Source organism: Schistocerca serialis, chromosome 4, assembly GCF_023864345.2.
Source record: "Schistocerca serialis cubense isolate TAMUIC-IGC-003099 chromosome 4, iqSchSeri2.2, whole genome shotgun sequence".
NCBI lineage: Eukaryota > Metazoa > Arthropoda > Insecta > Orthoptera > Acrididae > Schistocerca > Schistocerca serialis.
Window position 1 is genome coordinate 19,226,116 of NC_064641.1, and position 20,542 is coordinate 19,246,657.

A 20,542-nucleotide genomic window follows, 5' to 3' on the forward strand; every position below is an offset into this window, starting at 1 on the left:
GTCTCATCTTTGCAGAAGTTGTAGGAAGCTGCGGCTCTTCCATACATGATGTTCTAAGCTCTCCAGAATCCAAAGGCCTACTTGCACAGCCGTGAATAGCGATGGAAGATTGGTTACTTCCTGGAGTAGTTTTCCTTTTGAAATTTACCATCATGTCTTAGGTTAAAGTTTAGTTTGGGGAAAGGTAGTTGAACCTTTCCATGAAAAAAATTCAAACATTTAGCTTAGAATTGTAAATAAGGCCGCCACTAACATGTGATTTCGTGCCAGGCCTCACCGACCGACATCGATACCTCTCCTCAGTGCAGCATCGCGTGAAGAAAGGGCTGCCATTCCCAAGAAACCTTCCAGCACCTGATTGAACGTACGCCTGCGAGAGTGGAAGCTGTCATTAGGACTGAGGGTGAGCCAACACCATACTGAATTCCAGCATTACCGATGGAGGGCGCCACGAAATTGTACGTCATTTTCAGCCAGGTGTCCGGATACTTTTGATCATATAGCGTACGTCTGGAGCAGCACAGACGCTCAGCGGGGCGACTATTGTTGTGGCTTCCCGTGTCGCGGCAACAGAGAGGTGCGCCGGCAATGAAGCATCCAACAACGCTGGACACAACACTGAAGTGGCACCACGTAGTCTTTTCAGACGAATCCTGGTTCTACATGGAGCATCACAATGGACGTACCCATATGTGGATCCCCGAAGGAGAACGTAAATTACCACTTTGCGTGATGGTAAGGTATGCCATTCGGTACATAAAATGATCACCTGTACAAAGAACAGTCCGATTGAAATTACTCGATAATTGGCAATTCACGCGTTGGAGCTGATTTCTTCCGATCAGAACGATCAACGTCACGCCCGAACTGTTTGCCGTTGCCAGACTGCCACAACAATTGTTCAGTTCAGTTCGAATTCGTTGGCCAGTTTTGTTTCTTGATGTTTGGATCCCGGAACAAGGGGCTGGCACCTTTATTTGGTATTTCATCACACGTGATAGCGATACCAAAAACAACACACACAGAGACGATACTAATGACACACACATGTTTCAAACACAGCACTAATCAAATACTACGGGATACTTCCGCTCAAGACGCGATTCAGCGTTACGTAAACGATTATCATAATCACAGAGATCGGCTTACGTTAGATAAGCTACGCACGACATTGGTTTGTTGGTTGGTCATCGGCTGATTTGGGGGGAGGACCAAAGAGCGAGGTCATCTGTCCCATTGGATTAGGAAAGTATGAGAAAGGAAGTCGCTCTTGCCCTTTCAGAGAAACCATCCCGGCATCTGCCTGAAGCGATCTGGGGAAATCGAAGAAAACCTAAATCAGGATGGCCGGACGCGGGTTTGAACCCTCATCCTCTCGAATGCGAGTCCAGTGTGCCTGACATTGCGCGAAGCCGAATTTTTGTAGGCTGCAATTAATCGCTGCAACTGGGGTACTACAGCTATAACTATTTTCCCCAGAGTTGTGGCATAGCGTAACGGTTAGCGTATAAACTGACGTATAGAACGCAGTAGGTTCGAACCCCGTCAAATACAGCGAAATTTTTTTAAATTTCTAATCTAATCATAAGAGTCTGATTATTTGTATTCAATTAATCGGTTTAAATGTAATTTTTTTATTTCTATTTTTGAAGCATAATTTTCATCATCTATTGAGTTTTTTTATTTGCTCTTATTTCTCATCCTGCCATTCTGGAATCTGCTTGCGTTGCCCATAATCTGCAGCCAAGTGCTAACAAGGAGTGCTCATCGGTTGGCAACGTGGCATCTCGTGCAGCCAGGGTGAGGATAGTTTCAGATAAGCAATGACAGCTAGTTGTTACAGTTTGCTTTTAGCGCTGAAACTGAATTTATTCTGCCTTGAGCTTGTTTGTAGAGGTTAGCTTTAAGAGTACCACACCGTGGTTCAGGTCGAAAGAACTCGATTTTGGGTTTTCTTCATATTTCGATAGATTAATGTTTTTTAAGTATTCTGAAAAGGACTTTGCTGAAAAAATTTTTTTTCGAGCAGTTAAAGCGCATTTTCCTACCACGTGTGTTTATGTGCCACGCCCACTTTTGTTACCCACTTTCCTACATATATTTTAGATCTTTATATCCCCTACATTGCGCGTTGTGAATTTTTTTTACTCCCTAGTGTGTTGGCTATCCTTAGAATGCAACGGTCTGTATTCCTTTGTTTCTGCTGTTTGTAAACAACACGCTTTCAAACACGTGGTTAGTTTTGTTCAAGTGTGATTGCGAGTAGTTATAGAAAACTTGCAGGTATACTATGGGCAGGCAATTAGGAGAAATAAAGAAAATCTGGAGGCAATGAAGAGAGATGTTTGGGCCATATTCTTCCGTAAGTCCTTTACTGATGATAAGCCATGTCATGGATTGTGTCCATCAGGAGAAAGCTCGTGGTCTAAATACAATAGGGCTCAGGCAACTGGAGAATCTTATTCTCACCAGCATTCTCTTCCTGCTGCCGTTATTACAGCAATTAAACCTGTTTTCAGAGACTTGGCTCATCTTGACCTTCTAAGGAGATGGACAGACACAGAACCGAAATGAATGTTTCAAGAGCAAATTTGGAACCACCTTCCTAAAACTGTATTTGTAGGCATGCATACAATGAAACTAGGAGTTCATGTTGCTGTTATTACATTCAATTGTGGTAAGATTGGAAAGTGTTTGCTAGTGAAAAAGCTGGGAATTAATCCTGGTGAAAATATGATCACTGGGCTGAAACATTGCGATAAAATGAGGATAGCCGATGCAGACAGGTCTGTATCTAATATGGCCAAGAAAGCAAGATAAACATCCAGGAAGGGGAAAAAGAAGCTGGAAGACCTGTTAGAGGCCAAAGAAGTGCCATCATATGCAGCAACACAGTTTTAATTAACTGTAAGCAACAAATTTCAAAAGTTTTTTCTTCAAAGTCAATTTCCTGCAAACCAAAATTACCAGTACATATGCCCCATTATATCAGAAACTATCATAGATAACTGAATGAAATTTTCAGAGACTCTGCATAACATAAAAAGCCACCTCTGGTACTACATTCATTAATATTCCCCTATTAGGAAGTTCACAAAAAATATTTTCTGCAGAAAAACTTAATATTTTTTGTTAATAAATTTAAAAAAAGTATTTCTTAAGAACTATAAAATTGATAAAGTAGAGTTTAATACAGTTGACTCTATTAGCATCATGTAACGTAACAGTAAAAATATTAAGGTCCTGCATCAAATAGTTTTTTTTTTCAGAAATGTGTCAAATACTTTCCTAAATTAGCATGGGTCAGATAGGCAGGGTGTAGTCCCCTTAATAGCTGTGCACAAAGCGATCGTGACTTTAGATCTGTCGCAGATTGTTGTCCGCAGTTTTCTCGAATAAACTGCTCATCACGAGGCCGTGGTTAGCTTAGGACAAGAGTTTAAATTCAGGGTTACAAAACGCGTCGTCCGTCGCAGTTCAGAAATCTAGTCACTTAAAATCGACTGTCGACGGAGCATCTCGCATTTTCGACATACTTCGCGGAGGTCATTTCCAACATGGCTCCGCGTTACACATCAACAACACTTGTGAAGTGACCCGCTGTGTTTGTTGTTTAACCGAGCGGTAGCTGGCAACCGTAGCGGCAAAAGACAGAGGTCAACTACCAAGTAATTTTAATCGTACTTTATAGTTTCCATATCCAATAGTTTTTGCACCTACCGTTACATTTCTGACTAGCTGAGGCCGTTCGTTATCTGTGCCCTGTAGTTGACTGCTATGACGTTATCCTTCAACATGATAACTCAAGGCTGCACACTGGCCGTTTTGTTCTCACTGACTCCGATACAGAGGGTGTTGCACTGTTGTCCTCGCCAGTTTGTCCTCCAGATCTCTCGCCCACTGAAAACATCTGGCCGTGGGTTGCTGATAGACTGCCACGCCAGCACTTGCCACCAGCTACAACTAATCAGCTGTGGCGCAGAGTTGAAGCGACTTGGATCGACATATCTGTACCGGCGATCGAAGCTCAGTGCGATGTTCATGCCACAGGTGTAGGCGTGGAATAATAAATTTCGCGCTCTCTTTACTCTTAAATCACCTACAAATTGAATTATGCATTCCTATTATCCTCTATATCAGGGGCGCAGGCAAACGTTGCACGCGGCTCGTGAGCGCACAGCGCTGCACGTGTGCTGCTCGCGTGCGGGCGTCGACCGGGGCTGTGGCGGCAGCCGGCAGGTGGCGGCAGTGTAGTGCCAGGCTAACAAGGGGAGGCCGCCAATTGTGAAATTCAGATTCGATTCATACTGCGCATAATAAAAGCTCATGGCCAGAGGTGTAATGTGGCAAAGCACCAAGATGCACTTCTCAGCCGTTGTCGAGAAAATCGACAGATAAAAGAAACCGTTGTGGTGAAATACTCTCTGCGATTACTAATTCTACACAGCGTCGTGGCGCAGCGGTAAGCGCTCGGGTTCGTAATCCGAAAGTCGCCGGATTGAATCTCGCCCTATGCAACTTTTTTTTTTTAGTATTTGTTTTTCATAATTCAAATACACACACACACACACACACACACACACACACATATATATATATATATATATATATATATATATATATATATAATTCCCGGCAATCAGTTGCAACAATTATGCATATAATAAGTTGTTGAAAGTCGTTTGTCGTGGAAAAACTGGCGACTTCGAACATCATTATGTTTTCCGCAAACAAAGTTGTATTTCACAAATGTTATTAATTGTCTTCATAATGTTAACCACGTATAGTTAACGGAAGACGTAGAAACGATATTCCGAAACTAATACGTATAGCGTAAGTCAAACGTTCGAATTAGAATAGAGACCGCACGAACACAAATTTGCTGTGGCAGGTATGAAATATAAACTCCGTTACTCGCTCGTTACACTTGAATGACAGATGTTGAATGGGCCGAAACGAGCCGCCGCATAACAGCGTAGTTGCCTGCTAACTTCGAAAGAAGGTAGATACGGTCCCTAGCGCAACTTATAACATTCTCGAAAATCAGTGCGGACGTGAGAGCTTTGGTACACCATGTTAAACAAACGGAGAAATGGAGGCGGTACAATTGGAGAGCGATCCGCCTTCACCAACATGCATAAGCAATTCATTAATAGTATATATATATATATATATATATATATATATATATATATATATATTTGAATTACAAAAAACTAATAATAAAAAAAATTGCTCGGCGCGAGATTCGATCCGGCGACCTTCGGATTACGAACCCGAGCGCTTACCGCTGCGCCACGACGCTGTGTAGAATTATTAATCGCAGAGAGTATTTCACCTCAACGGTTTCTTTTAACTGTCGATTTTCTCGACAACGGCTGAGAAGTGCATCTTGGTGCTTTGCCACATTACACCTCTGGCCATGAGCTTTTATTATGCGCAGTATGAATCGAATCTGAATTTCACAATTGGCGGCCTCCCCTTGTAAGCCGCGGACGTTGATGCGAAGCGAGCACTGTGTAGTGAACGTTGTATTTCAAGAAACGGAGAAGTAGAGGTTTGCTATCTTTTAAAAAGTAATGAGAGAATCATCTTTTCTTTGTGCAAAAACGTGAAAATTCGAAATGTTTAATATGTGGCAGCATTCTCGCTGGTCAACGGAAGTTTAGTATTGACGACCATTATAATAAATTTCACAAGGACGAGTACAATTTATTGTCGGATTCTGAACGGATGGGGAATTGACTGAGCTTAAGAAGAGCGATCTGACGATACCAGATGAATCTGTCGTAGTTGGCTGGCCGGAGTGGCCGAGCGGTTCTAGGCACTACAGTCTGGAACCGCGCGACCGCTATGGTCGCAGGTTCGAATCCCGCCTCGGGCATGGATGTGTGTGATGTCCTTAGGTTAGTTAGGTTTAAATAGTTCTAAGTTCTTGGGGACTGATGACCACAGCAGTTAAGTCCCATAGTGCTCAGAGCCATTTGAATTTGTCGTAGTTGCTGTTGTCACGAGAGATCTGCGACTTTCTCTCGTCATGTCTCTCATCTAACTGATTGAAAATTTTATGGAGCACTGTTTTCAAGTTTTCAGGACGACAACAACAATAGCCCAGCGGTATGTGCTAGTTATAAGACTGCGCTTAATATAACGAGAGCTGGAAAACCATTTGCTGAATTAATAAGTCTCGGTTAAGAGCAAACATCAGTGATGAAAATTTACGTAACTGTTTGTGTTTGTCTGTATGTAGAAATTTTGTTCCAGATATTAAACGTATTGTAAACGCCACCTGTGATAATTAAATAAAACGTATCGTAGGTAATAGGTACTCTATCAAACCATGATTTCCTTCAAGCACTCCTACTAACCTTATTCATTCACTCAATAAAGCAAGCTAGGAAACAAAACGCATTGCAGAGGAAGGGGCGGACAGAAGGTATGGTGGGGATGGGAGATAAGCGGGTGGCCAGCTTGCCCCTGTGTACACGCGGAACACCTGTGCGTGCAAGCGCACCGCACATGTGCAGGATTCCTGCCCGCCCCTGCTCTATGTGGTCAACGGGCTTGCCGCAGTGGTAACGCTGGTTCCCATCAGATCACCGAACTTAAGCGCTGTCGGGCTGGGCTAGCACTTGGATGGGTGACCGTCCGGTCTGTCGAGCGCTGTTGGCAAGCGGGGCGCACTCAGCCCTTATGGGGCCAACTGAGGAGCTACTTGACTGAGAAGCAGAGGCACCGGTCACGAAAACTGACAACGGCCGGGAGAACGGTGTGCTGACCACATGCCCCTCCATATCCACATACAGTGATGCCTGAGAGCTGCGGTTGACACGGCGGCCGGTCGGTACCATTGGGCCTTTAAGGCCTGTTCGGACGGTGTTTCTTTTTTACTATACACTATGTGCACAATACGAAAATTTCGTTAGTTGCTATTCCTGATGTGCAGTTTTAATGCCCCAAGTGTATTTATTTCTGGTTGTAAACTTTGCGTCACTGACTGTAAAAATACCTGAAGCACTAAACTATCAATCAGCACAAGACTGCAACATATTAGCGGAAGACGCTCACACAATCAGAATAACTCATTTTTTACGTAAACCAAGAAATTTACAATCCCTTTACTGGATTTTTTCTTACAGATGGTAATAGAAAATTTAGAGCTCCAAAAATATTTTTTTTATTTTGCATTTACAGAGCGTATGAAAGAATAAACATTCTTGGTTGCAAAACAAGACTTCGGTCCAACCAAGACTGTTGGTTCTTTCAAATTGTTGCCATGGATTTGTACATCTACACCACAAGCTTCAAAATGCTGCTCACTGCAAATTACAGGAGTATCTCTGTTTTCAACAACAGCGTAAATTTCGCCGTCAACTTCGTTTTTCAGATTGATTGGAATTCATTCAGTAACTATACATTCTAACTCAAAGTCCTTACTCCTTGGTTGCTATATCGTGCATTAGAAAAAGTTTAGTGTACATCCTACAAAAAAATTACAACCACTTTCCGAAATCCATTAACTGACACCTTGTTAATATGCAGCACCTAGGAGTGAAGATAATCTTTCTCAAAAGTGGCATTTAGTGTTCAAAATGGTTCTGAACACTATGTGACTTAACATCTGAGGTCATCAGTCCCCTAGAACTTAGAACTACTCAAACCTAACTAACCTAAGGACATCACACACATCTATGCCCGAGGCAGGATTCGAACCTGCGACGCAGCGGTCACGCGGTTCCAGACTGTAGCGTCTAGAACCGCTCGGCCACACTTGATGGCGCATTTAGTGTCCACTGTCGCATTTGCAGTACGTATCTGTGACACTAGCGGCATCGTAAACGTTGGCTGGAAACGCATTAAATCAGATATTAAGTCGCAAAAATCTCTTTTGCTTTAGACTGAAAACTAGGCTCACTTTCAGATTTTAATATAAGTTTATACTTAATGAGCACCTCCTTAGCCCATTTGTAATTGTATCATCTGCGATGACATGTCTAAACAAACCATGCCTACTTTATTGATGAGGCACTATTAATTATCTAAATTTTATGAATTACACATATTTAAAGATTTAGCCCTTAATTCTCAAGTAAACCTGACGAACCACTTACGACAGTCGGTCACCTATGGCATATTGCAGTCTGGTTACCTCGTATTTGTGTAATTGATGCATGGTTGTGTAGATTCGCATCGTTCCGCTATACCCACGTGGAGTAAGGACTTTGAGTTAGAATGTATAGTTCCTGAATGAACTGCAATCAATCTGAAAAGTGAAGTTGACGGCGAAATTTACGCTATTGTTGAAAACATAGTACTACTTTAATTTGCAGTAAGCAGCAGTTTGAAGCTTGTGCTGTAGAAGTAGGAATCCATGGAAAGTCTATGGTAAGAGTAAAAATATACTGAGCTCCAGCCGATGACTTTGAGTCAGTTATGAAACAAATGGGCGCTCTAATAAACTTTTTAATTTGTAAATAGTGTGAGTAATAAGGAGATATTTCCGTTTAAAAACATTCTACAGCTATACTCCTCTGTTTCGTATAATCGAACTCTCCCTGAAACAATTACAACAACAGATATTGAAACCGACGTACTGCTGTTGATAGCGTTTCTACTGATCGAGATTTCAAAGCCACTGTGTAAATACTTTTCGTTAAACCACAAGAGTAACGAATGTAAAAGAAATTCATAACTTCAAGGTGTATTTGTAAATACAGATTGGAAGTTTATACACAACACACAAGGTGCCGATAAAAAATGTGATCTGTTCCGTAACATAGCCAACAGTTCACAATAAAAGAGTTTTAAAACAAGTTTAATAACTTTCAGTTCCATTTTTTTGCATGTGTTAGTCGACATACGGAGATCAACAGCCCCTACTTTTAATCACAGCAGTTCGTTTTAGATAGCAGAACTTCACGACATAGTGGCGTTCGAAATAGACGTTAAAATATATCGATAAATCGCTTGTACATGGCGGGGACGAAGCGAGGGACCGATTGTAGGCCATATCGCCAGCAATTGATCACTCGTTTGTGAGAAACTAAGGTATTCAGTGTATTACCCCGCACCCAACATGCTCCGCGCGATTCTGCAAGTTCCACTGCCCGTATAAATACTATATTCTGTTGCGTTCTACTGACACTTCGTGGCGGCCATGTTGTAAACAGCCAAGAAACGAAGTACGAGTATCTTTGACCGGCACGCTCAGACAGTTGCAGTTCGATATCCATCACTGGCTGCGCGCTCGTTTGGTTGCCATAGCAACAAGTATGGGGTCGACCACCGCCGTGGAAGGCAGGAAGATAACCAACGCTAGCAGCATTATTTATGGCAGGTGTGTAAGCATGTTTCAGATATATGCGTTCATGCGTGCAGACGATGTAGTCAGACTGTTCGTATTATTGTTTCATTTATGCTGGTTTCAGATCCCTAGCTTCCTAGTTTTTGACCTGTCATGCGGTATTTTAGCAATATTTCGGATCCTGAAATAATATTGATCTCGTCTGATAACATCGTACTAAAAGGAAAACTGTTATTAAATTACAGAACAGGGAAAATTTCTCCTCTGTCTCGTTTAAGTGTGGTTTATATCGGGGCGAATGGAAGATAACACGATCAAATTAGCATTCGTAGTCAATTCGCCGGAATACTCTACTATTCGGTTGCATCTGTGAACATGCTTAACACAGGAAAGTACGACCATAGCCCATGAAAGTTGCGTTACTTTTTTTGGCGCCAATAATCGGAACACATGACACAACACTATACGCTGTGACGCGACGCAAAACTTTCATATTCAAATTATTTTGCATGGCGAGGCCAATGGTTTTGATGAAGAAAGCAAGCTGTTGTAGGAAAAGAAAAAATTTAGGTGTCTGAATTTGTACGAAAGCGTGAAATGCTTGGAGAAGTGCACGTAACAATGAATCGCCTCATCTTTTCTTAGCACTATCCCAAACCTTTGCAGTGTGTCCATTATGGCTTTTCATTGGCTTCTCATTACAACCGAGGAGAAAATTTCAAAGCAGAAAATTAGTAACTGACGACCAACATAGCCTGAAGAAATTTACACTCTGGTTATTCGCACCTTGAAGCTCTTATGATACTGATAGTTTTGGATTTCAGTAGCTGCTATTTATATCAGATAGTTTCTAATGTGCGCAGTGACATATGCAAAGCACTTCAAGGAGTTTGTAAGTAGGTATAAGGAATATAATGTCAATAAAACATGATTAATGAAATGTGAAATACAGTAGGCCTACGTACGACCTCTCACGTAGGCTACCAGGTTAAGATCTTCGCCATGGTTTGTTAGGGGGCAGATAGCGTGATTACTATTATTATTATTATTGTTCGAATTTGATCATCTGAGGACCACGTGAAACAATTTATGACATTTTATTTTCCTTTTATGGCTTCGCAGTATTTCTTCATTCTTGCTCTTTTTTGCCACAAAAAATCTATAACATAATAGTGACAAATCAGTTCTGTAACTACAGCTGCCATAAACGTAAGCAACGAGAGTATCCAGGACTTTCGTATATGTTGAATTTTAATTTCATGTTTCTTCTCTTTCGTCATTTGCGCTATGGACCTCTCGGATCGCTGAAGCACCTATTATTCTGTCTTCTAGTATCAGCAACATTACATTCTCATCACACCTCTCCATCGTTCTCGCAACTGATTTCAACAACAGAAGTGGACAAGACGGCAGACAACTTTCTGTAATGCCAGCGCCGAAGCGGAGAGGAAGCAAAACATGAGACAGTGTTATAAGAATGAATTTGGGTCTCTTCTAACGTAATACCATGCTTCACTGCATAGGGCCGTGTCGCAGTGGCAACAGCGGTTCCCGTCAGATGATGAAAGTTAAGCGCTGTCGGGCTGGGATAGCACTTGGATGGGTGACCATCCGGTCTGCCGAGCGCTGTTGGCAAGCGGGGTGCACTCAGCCCCCGTGAGGCAAAATGAGGAGCTACTTGATTGAGAAGTAGCGGCTCCGGCCTCGTAAGCTGACATACATACGGCCGGGAAAGCGGTGAGCTGACCCCATGCCCCTCCATTTCTGCATCTAGTGACGCCTGAGGGCTGAGGATGACACGGCGGCCGGTCGGTACCGTTGAGCCTTCATGGCCTGTTCGGGCAGTGTTTAGTTTTTTACCATGCTTGAGTCATCGCCTTTTTATTTAGGCCAGGCAATAACGCCATAAATAGCAAATACAGCAAATAGTTATGCCACGTGTTCAGTAATCTTCCACTGTAGATTTATAAACTTGTATATTTCTATGGCCGGACGCTACACTTGCCGTAACTTCGTCAAAAATGGTTCAAATGGCTCTGAGCGCTATGGGACTTAACATCTATGGTCATCAGTCCCCTAAAACTTAGAACTACTTAAACCTAACTAACCTAAGGACATCACACAACACCCAGTCATCACGAGGAAGAGAAAATCCCTGACCCCGCCGGGAATCGAACCCGGGAACGGGAAGCGAGAACGCTACCGCACGACCACGAGCTGCGGACGTCACTTCGTCGTTTACTCTACGATGGAAGTGGAAGACATCTGCACGAACTGATAATTTTGAGTTTAGCATATTCATGTTTTAATAGTTCGTAGGTTGTGCATTTAAATCTGAGAATATAAACCTGTCATATGTCCATAAACAGCGCACGTGCTCATCGATGTACCAAACGTACAGTGGTTCATCCGGGACGCGTATTGGATAAGGGTCCGGTTCAATTCTCTGCCTCACACTTGTGCATTGCCACGTTACATTGTACAGCCTGTTGTGTTAGGTGCCTTAGATCTGTTGACATTGTTATATCTAAAACCTGAATGAAAAGAATATGACTCGATGTTTCCATCGTGTCAGATGCAGTAGTTTCATTTATTTACTGAGAAAGCCGGCGTTGCTCCTGTATTTGTTTATGGGTTTGCCCGGGACTTCGTACGCGTGGAATATATACAGGGTTATTACAAATGATTGAAGCGATTTCACAGCTCTACAATAACTTTATTATTTGAGATATTTTCACAATGCTTTGCACACACATACAAAAACTCAAAAAGTTTTTTTAGGCATTCACAAATGTTCGACATGTGCCCCTTTAGTGATTCGGCAGACATCAAGCCGATAATCAAGTTCCTCCCACACTCGGCGCAGCATGTCCCCATCAATGAGTTCGAAAGCACTGTTGATGCGAGCTCGCAGTTCTGGCACGTTTCTTGGTAGAGGAGGTTTAAACACTGAATCTTTCACATCACTATGCGTGAAACTTGCCCGCACGCATTCAACCGTTTCTTCGCTCACTGCAGGCCGACCCGTTGACTTCCCCTTACAGAGGCCTCCAGAAGCTTTAAACTGGGCATACCATCGCCGAATGGAGTTAGAAGTTGGTGGATCTTTGTTGAACTTCGTCCTGAACTGTCGTTGCACTGTTATGACTGACTGATGTGAGTGCATTTCAAGCACGACATACGCTTTCTCGGCTCCTGTCGCCATTTTGTCTCACTGCGCTCTCGAGCGCTCTGGCGGCAGAAACCTGAAGTGCGGCTTCAGCCGAACAAAACTTTATGAGTTTTTCTACGTATCTGTAGTGTGTCGTGACCATATGTCAGTGAATGGAGCTACAGTGAATTTATGAAATCGCTTCAATCATTTGTAATAGCCCTGTATTTGACTTATGTGGCTTCTTTGTATGCAACGTTTGGAGTAGTTTAATTGGGGACATGAGCGCAGGGCTTATTTGCTTCATTGACATGGGAGGGAGCCCCATAGAGCTGGCTGTGCGAAAAGCGACCGACGCTGAGGTTCAGTCCCCCCCAACTCGCAGCGCCTGGCCTTGCGCTTTGCTTACAGTCGTGGCATAACATAAGCTGCCCGGAAATTGCACACGCTGAAAGCGAAATGATTAATTGTTAGGAATAAACAGGATTCTGGGCATAAAAACTCACTGGACTGCGCCACTTCCCGTCAAAATTTCCGCTTATGTGATGTTACGTTGGAGAGAACTAAATTTAAGCTTCTGTGAGTGAAGGGTTCTTAGAAGCGAGTTGCTTATGACCCTCTGGATCAGAGTTTTTGCGCCTCGGTTTTGGAAGGAGTTTCCAAGGAGTGAATTAAAGTCTGTTGTTCTCGAGGCGCAGCAAGCCTCATCTCATGATTTTCGTTGAATTCTCGAGATTGCATATTCATATCTTCACGTCTTTTAGCTATTCTGTTTCATTCAGAGAGACTCGACCATTTTGTAGTTATTTTTATTCCTACAGCACTCAAATCAAAATGTAACGAATAGGCAGCAAAATCGCAAAGCAAACTTAGTAAATTCATTTTTTCTAACGAAGAATATAAATAATACAAATCCAAAGAAACAAAGCAATGTCGTTCAGCTTTTGATACACAAAGCGAAAAACAGTAAATCCGTATATCATTGCCAACTAAATTCCCTGTTAGTCTCTATTGGTAATTACACTCCTGGAAATGGAAAAAAGAACACATTGACACCGGTGTGTCAGACCCCCATACTTGCTCCGGACACTGTGAGAGGGCTGTACAAGCAATGATCACACGCACGGCACAGCGGACACACCAGGAACCGCGGTGTTGGCCGTCGAATGGCGCTAGCTGCGCAGCATTTGTGCACCGCCGCCGTCAGTGTCAGCCAGTTTGCCGTGGCATACGGAGCTCCATCGCAGTCTTTAACACTGGTAGCATGCCGCGACAGCGTGGACGTGAACCGTATGTGCAGTTGACGGACTTTGAGCGAGGGCGTATAGTGGGCATGCGGGAGGCCGGGTGGACGTACCGCCGAATTGCTCAACACGTGAGGCGTGAGGTCTCCACAGTACATCGATGTTGTCGCCAGTGGTCGGCGGAAGGTGCACGTGCCCGTCGACCTGGGACCGGACCGCAGCGACGCACGGATGCACGCCAAGACCGTAGGATCCTACGCAGTGCCGTAGGGGACCGCACCGCCACTTCCCAGCAAATTAGGGACACTGTTGCTCCTGGGGTATCGGCGAGGACCATTCGCAACCGTCTCCATGATGCTGGGCTACGGTCCCGCACACCGTTAGGCCGTCTTCCGCTCACGCCCCAACATCGTGCAGCCCGCCTCCAGTGGTGTCGCGACAGGCGTGAATGGAGGGACGAATGGAGACGTGTCGTCTTCAGCGATGAGAGTCGCTTCTGCCTTGGTGCCAATGATGGTCGTATGCGTGTCTGGCGCCGTGCAGGTGAGCGCCACAATCGGGACTGCATACGACCGAGGCACACAGGGCCAACACCCGGCATCATGGTGTGGGGAGCGATCTCCTACACTGGCCGTACACCACTGGTGATCGTCGAGGGGACACTGAATAGTGCACGGTACATCCAAACCGTCATCGAACCCATCGTTCTACCATTCCTAGACCGGCAAGGGAACTTGCTGTTCCAACAGGACAATGCACGTCCGCATGTATCCCGTGCCACCCAACGTGCTCTAGAAGGTGTAAGTCAACTACCCTGGCCAGCAAGATCTCCGGATCTGTCCCCCATTGAGCATGTTTGGGACTGGATGAAGCGTCGTCTCACGCGGTCTGCATGTCCAGCACGAACGCTGGTCCAACTGAGGCGCCAGGTGGAAATGGCATGGCAAGCCGTTCCACAGGACTACATCCAGCATCTCTACGATCGTCTCCATGGGAGAATAGCAGCCTGCATTGCTGCGAAAGGTGGATATACACTGTACTAGTGCCGACATTGTGCATGCTCTGTTGCCTGTGTCTATGTGCCTGTGGTTCTGTCAGTGTGATCATGTGATGTATCTGACCCCAGCAATGTGTCAATAAAGTTTCCCCTTCCTGGGACAATGAATTCACGGTGTTCTTATTTCAATTTCCGGGAGTGTATAAGATGCTGCTACCTAGCGGGAAGCATGTAAAACTCCTGTGTTCGCTCTTTCCAACAGTATGCTTGTTCACGCACATATCTCAAATAACATAATAATTATGATCTTGTAAACTCAGAAGATTCTTTTTGCTATGCCCTGAACATAACTTTTCAGGAAAACACAGGTATCTTGTAGCTACTACACCCACATACATATGAACTTTCGATCTAGAAAAGCCACGAATTTTTAGTCATCACTATGTGCTAAAAAATTTGGCCAGGGGGGATGCCTTCTAGGTATCCATAATTTTTTGTAAGAAACAAACAAATTAAATACTTCAGTGTTCTAATAGCGTCCGCAGCTTGTGGTCTTGAGGTAGCGTTCTCGCTTTCCGCGCACGGGGTCCCGGGTTCGATTCCTCGCGGGGTCAGGAATTTTCCCTGCCTCGAGATGACTGGGTGTGTTGTGTAGTCTTAATCATCATTCATCACGGTCGGAGGAAGGCAATGGCAAACCACCTCCGCTAGCGCCTTGACTAGTCGGCGGTGCGGGTCTCCCGCATCGTCCACTACGCTCCTCGGAGTATGGAACCTCACCATCATCATCAAGATTGCGACACTTAATTCTGTCACCAAAAAAAATCGGAGTCATCTATTGGTTCTTTGGTGTAGTAAGCCATTATGATTAAACAGAGCTACTAAGCTGAGTAGACGATTTTAGATAAAACTTTAAATTACGATATGATTTTTCCGTGTTCAGATTTTGATGAAATAAATCCGAAAAACTGCCCCAAACTACGCTGAAGTTACTTATGAAAACCCCATGAAAATATTCCGTTTTGGCACGTCTGTATTTCTGAAACTAATAAACATATACAGTGAATTTTGTTTTTTGATGAACGGGAAACACAAAAAAAATTCCTGAATGAGATTTTCACTCTGCAGCGGAGTGTGCGCTGATATGAAACTTCCTGGCAGATTAAAACTGTGTGCCCGACCGAGACTCGAACTCGGGACCTTTCCCTTTCGCGGGCAAGTGCTCTACCATCTGAGCTACCGAAGCACGACTCACGCCCCGTACTCACAGCTTTACTTCTGCCAGTATCTCGTCTCCTACCTTCTGTAAAGGAGAGCATCTGTAAAGTTTGGAAGGTAGGAGACGAGATACTGGCAGAAGTAGAGCTGTGAGTACCGGGCGTGAGTCGTGCTTCGGTAGCTCAGATGGTAGAGCACTTGCCCGCGAAAGGCAAAGGTCCCGAGTTCGAGTCTCGGTCGGGCGCACAGTTTTAATCTGCCATGAAGTTTCACAAACAAAATTTTTCATACCTTTTCATACGTGTTCAATATGCCCCCCTTGAGATGCAGACACCTTGTGAAACTGGCGGATGCTTTCGACGTCTGTGTCAAGACACTCGGGGACGGCCCGCCGATTTGCCCTTACACAAACAACCTGTTTCTCGGAATTGTTCATGCCATCGTCTAATGCTCTGTTCTGTAGGAGTATCCACACCATATCTAGTACGAAAATCACACTGAACAGTTATCACTGTCGCGCATTGCGCAAAACGTGGAACACAAAACGCTTTCTGCTGTCGCGACACCATTTTTACTAGAACTGGAATGGGCGCACACTGCTGCTACCTAGTGGGAACCGAGTAAAGCTCGAGAGTTTGTTCTTTCCATCAGTATGTTGTTCACGCACATATCTCAGACATCATAATGGTTACGATTTTTTTAAAGCCGATGATTCTTTTTGATACACCTTGTACTTCTAGTAGTCCCCAAATTGTCATGTTCCAGCAGACAGAAAGACACGCGATGGAACTTTAAATCACTATATCTTTTTTTTGGGTGATCCGATTTTGATGAAATAAAACTTTCACGTTGCCTCAAGCTACGCTTGAGTTACCTATGAAAACCCCATGAAAATTCGTCTAGTAGTTTTGGGGATTATCGTATTCAGTCACGACAGTTCTGCAGTTTTTTTTATTAGTATATAGGGTATTTGTTTTAACTTGAGACGACTAAATACCCAGAAAACGACGCATCGTACCAAAAAAAATTATGTTCTAGGTGAAAAGTTAATATTAGTGACGGGGACACTGTCTGTGTTACAACTGGCCGTCTTCTAGCCACCCCTTCTGCGTGGGCTCAGTCAGCTTTGTATTTTCAAATGGGAACTTCCCACTTTCATTGCGTATTCGGATTATACATCAAAATATACGTAAGGTTTGCTCAATCCACTGTTTGCTATTCGTAGCAGATGGCGCAGTAATACAAAAATATCAAGTGTGCCTGTTTTTGCAATTAAGAACCGACACTTTTGATTCTACATTTCATTTACTATGCAACTGTAAACCTCTGTATTCTGGCGGTTGATATTGATGTTCAAACTTCACTGTGTTGCAAATGTGATTGTACAGCACACGCAATATGGCTAGACGTTGACATTTCTGACAAGTAAGCTTCTTGTATGGTAACGTAGTTTTCTGTTCCCTGCGCGGGGTTGTGGTGAGTTCCCAAACCATAAAAATGTTTTATTTAGGTGGCTACCCTCCCCCCCTCCCCCTCCTCTCCAAAGGGTGACGGATTTCTGTGTGTGTTTCTATCCAACCGCCGTAACTGCACGGCTCCTGACGGAATACGAACTATAGCCCATGTAATGAGGTAAAACGCCCATGACGTGATAGCGACAGGCGCACTTGGCATGGATACTCACTGAAATCAAGCACCCCAATGGAGAGGCAATGGGACTCACCGGAATGAAGACTGCCAGTGGTGAGAGACAAGGGGACTCGCCGAAACCAAACATCCCAATGGCAACGGAAAACTATAAAATCATGTCGTTGTTCCTGGACTATGCTAAACGTAGTTTCTAACTAAACACTAAAACGGCTGACCATATTGTACTGTACAATCGAATCTGAAATACTACAGTAAATTTCGAACGTGAATATCAACCTTTACAACACAAGGATTTGCATTTACATCGTAAATTACCTGTAGAATCAAATGCGTCGCTTCTTAATTGCAAAAACAGGCACACTTGATATTTTGTCGATTACAGCGCCATGTATCACTACTGGAAAAGAATGATTTGAGTAAACCCTACGTATTTTTTTGGCATGGAATGCGAATACGCAGTAAGAATGAGGGGTTCCCAGGTGAAAATACGAAGTTGATCCCGCCCACTTAGGGGGGTGCTTAGTAGGTGGAAAGTTGTAGTACACACAGATGCTCCGTTTACTATTAACTTTTCACCTAGAACAGTTTTTTTTCTTCGTGCAGTATGTCGTTTTCGAGATATTTAGTTGTCTCGATTTAAAACGTACACTCTATAGATATATAGATTGTTTGAGTTTTGGGTCAAATGGCTCTGAGCACTATGGGACTGAACATCTATGGTCATCAGTCCCCTAGAACTCAGAACTACTTAAACCTAACTAACCTAAGGACAGCACACAACACCCAGTCATCACGAGGCAGAGAAAATCCCTGACCCCGCCGGGAATCGAACCCGGGAACCCGGGCGCGGGAAGCGAGAACGCTACCGCACGTCCACGAGATGTGGACTTGAGTTTTGGGCTCAGGGATATGTAATTTCTTTATTTAATTGTAGTGAAACAGATGATACCCATTACACATTATATTAAATCAGAAGTATTTGTACCAGTAACGACAAGTGTGAGTCATGGGTACGTTTTATCTGCCACTTTATTCTGTGTTTATATTGACGATGCTACACGCAGACGGGATTTTGTAATGAAAATTTTGTTGTAGCAGCTCTCTGCAGTAGTCTATCCTGTGCAAGCCCCTACATCTATGCATGACTTCTGCAGCCTACATCCACCGTAACCTCTTCTGTATTCATGACGTGCTCTCCCTCTACGGTTGTGACTAATGTTGATGCAAGACTCCTTTATGTCTCAGGATCTATTCTGTCTACTGATTCTTTCTTTTCGACAACCTCTCGCCCGGGTTTCTTTTTCCGCAGTTGCATTCAGTAACTCTTCATTAGTAATTCTACCTAACCTTTTAATTTTCACCATTCATGTTCGTAATATGAAGAAGGGGAGGGGGATAAATAACCACAGCATAACCATCCATGTACCTAAATTTGGTTTCAAGGAATGTGTATAACAGAGGAAGTGATGACTAACGTTCTTTAAACAGTGTAAAACTTTAGCTAGAAGTATATATTTTCACATAATCAAGAGAAGTGATTGCTAAATAGAATACGTACTTGTATATGTACAAACTTAAAAACATTAAATGGAATGTAGACCTCGGTTTACAGATGACTTATCTAATGTATCAATAAATGATAGTTATTTACATAGTTGAAACAGCCTTGTCAACATGTGGAAGAGCCCTCACACAACCTTACTACAGTCCCGATCTCTCACCGAACGATTACCACATTTTTGCAACCCTGAAGCAAGACATTCGTGGATGTCGATTTGCTTCAGACGAAGACGTACACGGCTAGGTACAACCACGGCTCCACAGGTAACCGCAAACATTTTTCCATGAAGGCACTGACTGTCTTCTCCCGCAGTGGGATGAATGTCTTCACATTTATGGCGATTACTTTCGAAACAATAAACAGTTTACCACTTTTCTGAATCTGTCACGTTTTTATTTGACTGCCAATTATAAATTGCTGTAGTTACTTGGAGACGAAGAGGCCTGCACAAAACTGACTAGCCGGAGAACTGCATCAAACCAACCTTCGGACTGAAGACAACAACAACAACAACCATAAACTAATTTTCTCTACAATTGTGTTCAGTACCTCCTCATCAATTATCCAATCTACTCGTCTGATTTCCGTCATTCATCTACAGTGACACATTTCAGAAGCCTGCATTATCTTCTCATATAATCTGTTTATTGTCTATGTTTCTCTTACATAGAAGACTACATTCCAGACAAACATGTTCAGAAAAGGCTATAGCTGTCTTGAGAAATAACTTATTAATATTTAAATATATATTCGAGGTTAACAAATATACCGTCTCTGCATCGGCCATAGTCACTTATTTCGCTGCCCAAGCAGCAAAACTGATCCACTAATTTTACTGTCTCATAACTTAATTTGTTTGCTCTAGTGTTGCCAGACTTAATTCGTCTACATTCCATCACCCTCCTATTACTTCTGTTGATGTTCATGTTGTAACCTGTTTTCGAGACACTATCCATTCCATGCATCTATTCTTCCATGTATCACAATAACGTCGGCAAACCTTGGTGTTTTCAAAATATATCTTCACCCTGAACTTTAATTCCTTTAATTTCATATAACGTACCGATTTCAGTGCAGATTTTTTTATTTATTTGAAGGTTAGTTTAACCAGAATTGTCGGGACATACGTTTGATGAAAGTTTGTTCAGCCGTTTATAGGTAATCTGCTATGTAAAATAAGTCATAAGAGTCGAGGGGTATGAAAGGGAAGCGGTGGTTGGGAAGGGAGTGAGACAGGGTTGTAGCCTATCCCCGATGTTATTCAATCTGTATATCGAGCAAGCACTAAAGGAAACAAAAGAAAAAATCGGAATAGGAATTAAAATCCATGGAGAAGAAATAAAAACTTTGAGGTTTGCCGATAACACTGTGATTGTGTCAGAGACAGCAAAGGATCTGGAAGAGCAGTTGAACGGAA

The 20,542-nt window shown here is 43.3% G+C and overlaps 1 protein-coding gene across 1 annotated transcript in view; it reads left to right on the forward strand.

The window, feature by feature from the left end:
- The first annotated feature begins 9,272 nt into the window (after positions 1–9,272).
- Positions 9,273–20,542, forward strand: part of LOC126473676 (polyglutamylase complex subunit TTLL1-like) — a 235,701-nt gene continuing 224,431 nt past the window's right edge. The window contains exon 1 of the mRNA XM_050100912.1: positions 9,273–9,337. Coding sequence (XP_049956869.1) covers positions 9,273–9,337 — 65 coding nt within the window. The remainder of the gene's footprint in view (positions 9,338–20,542) is intronic.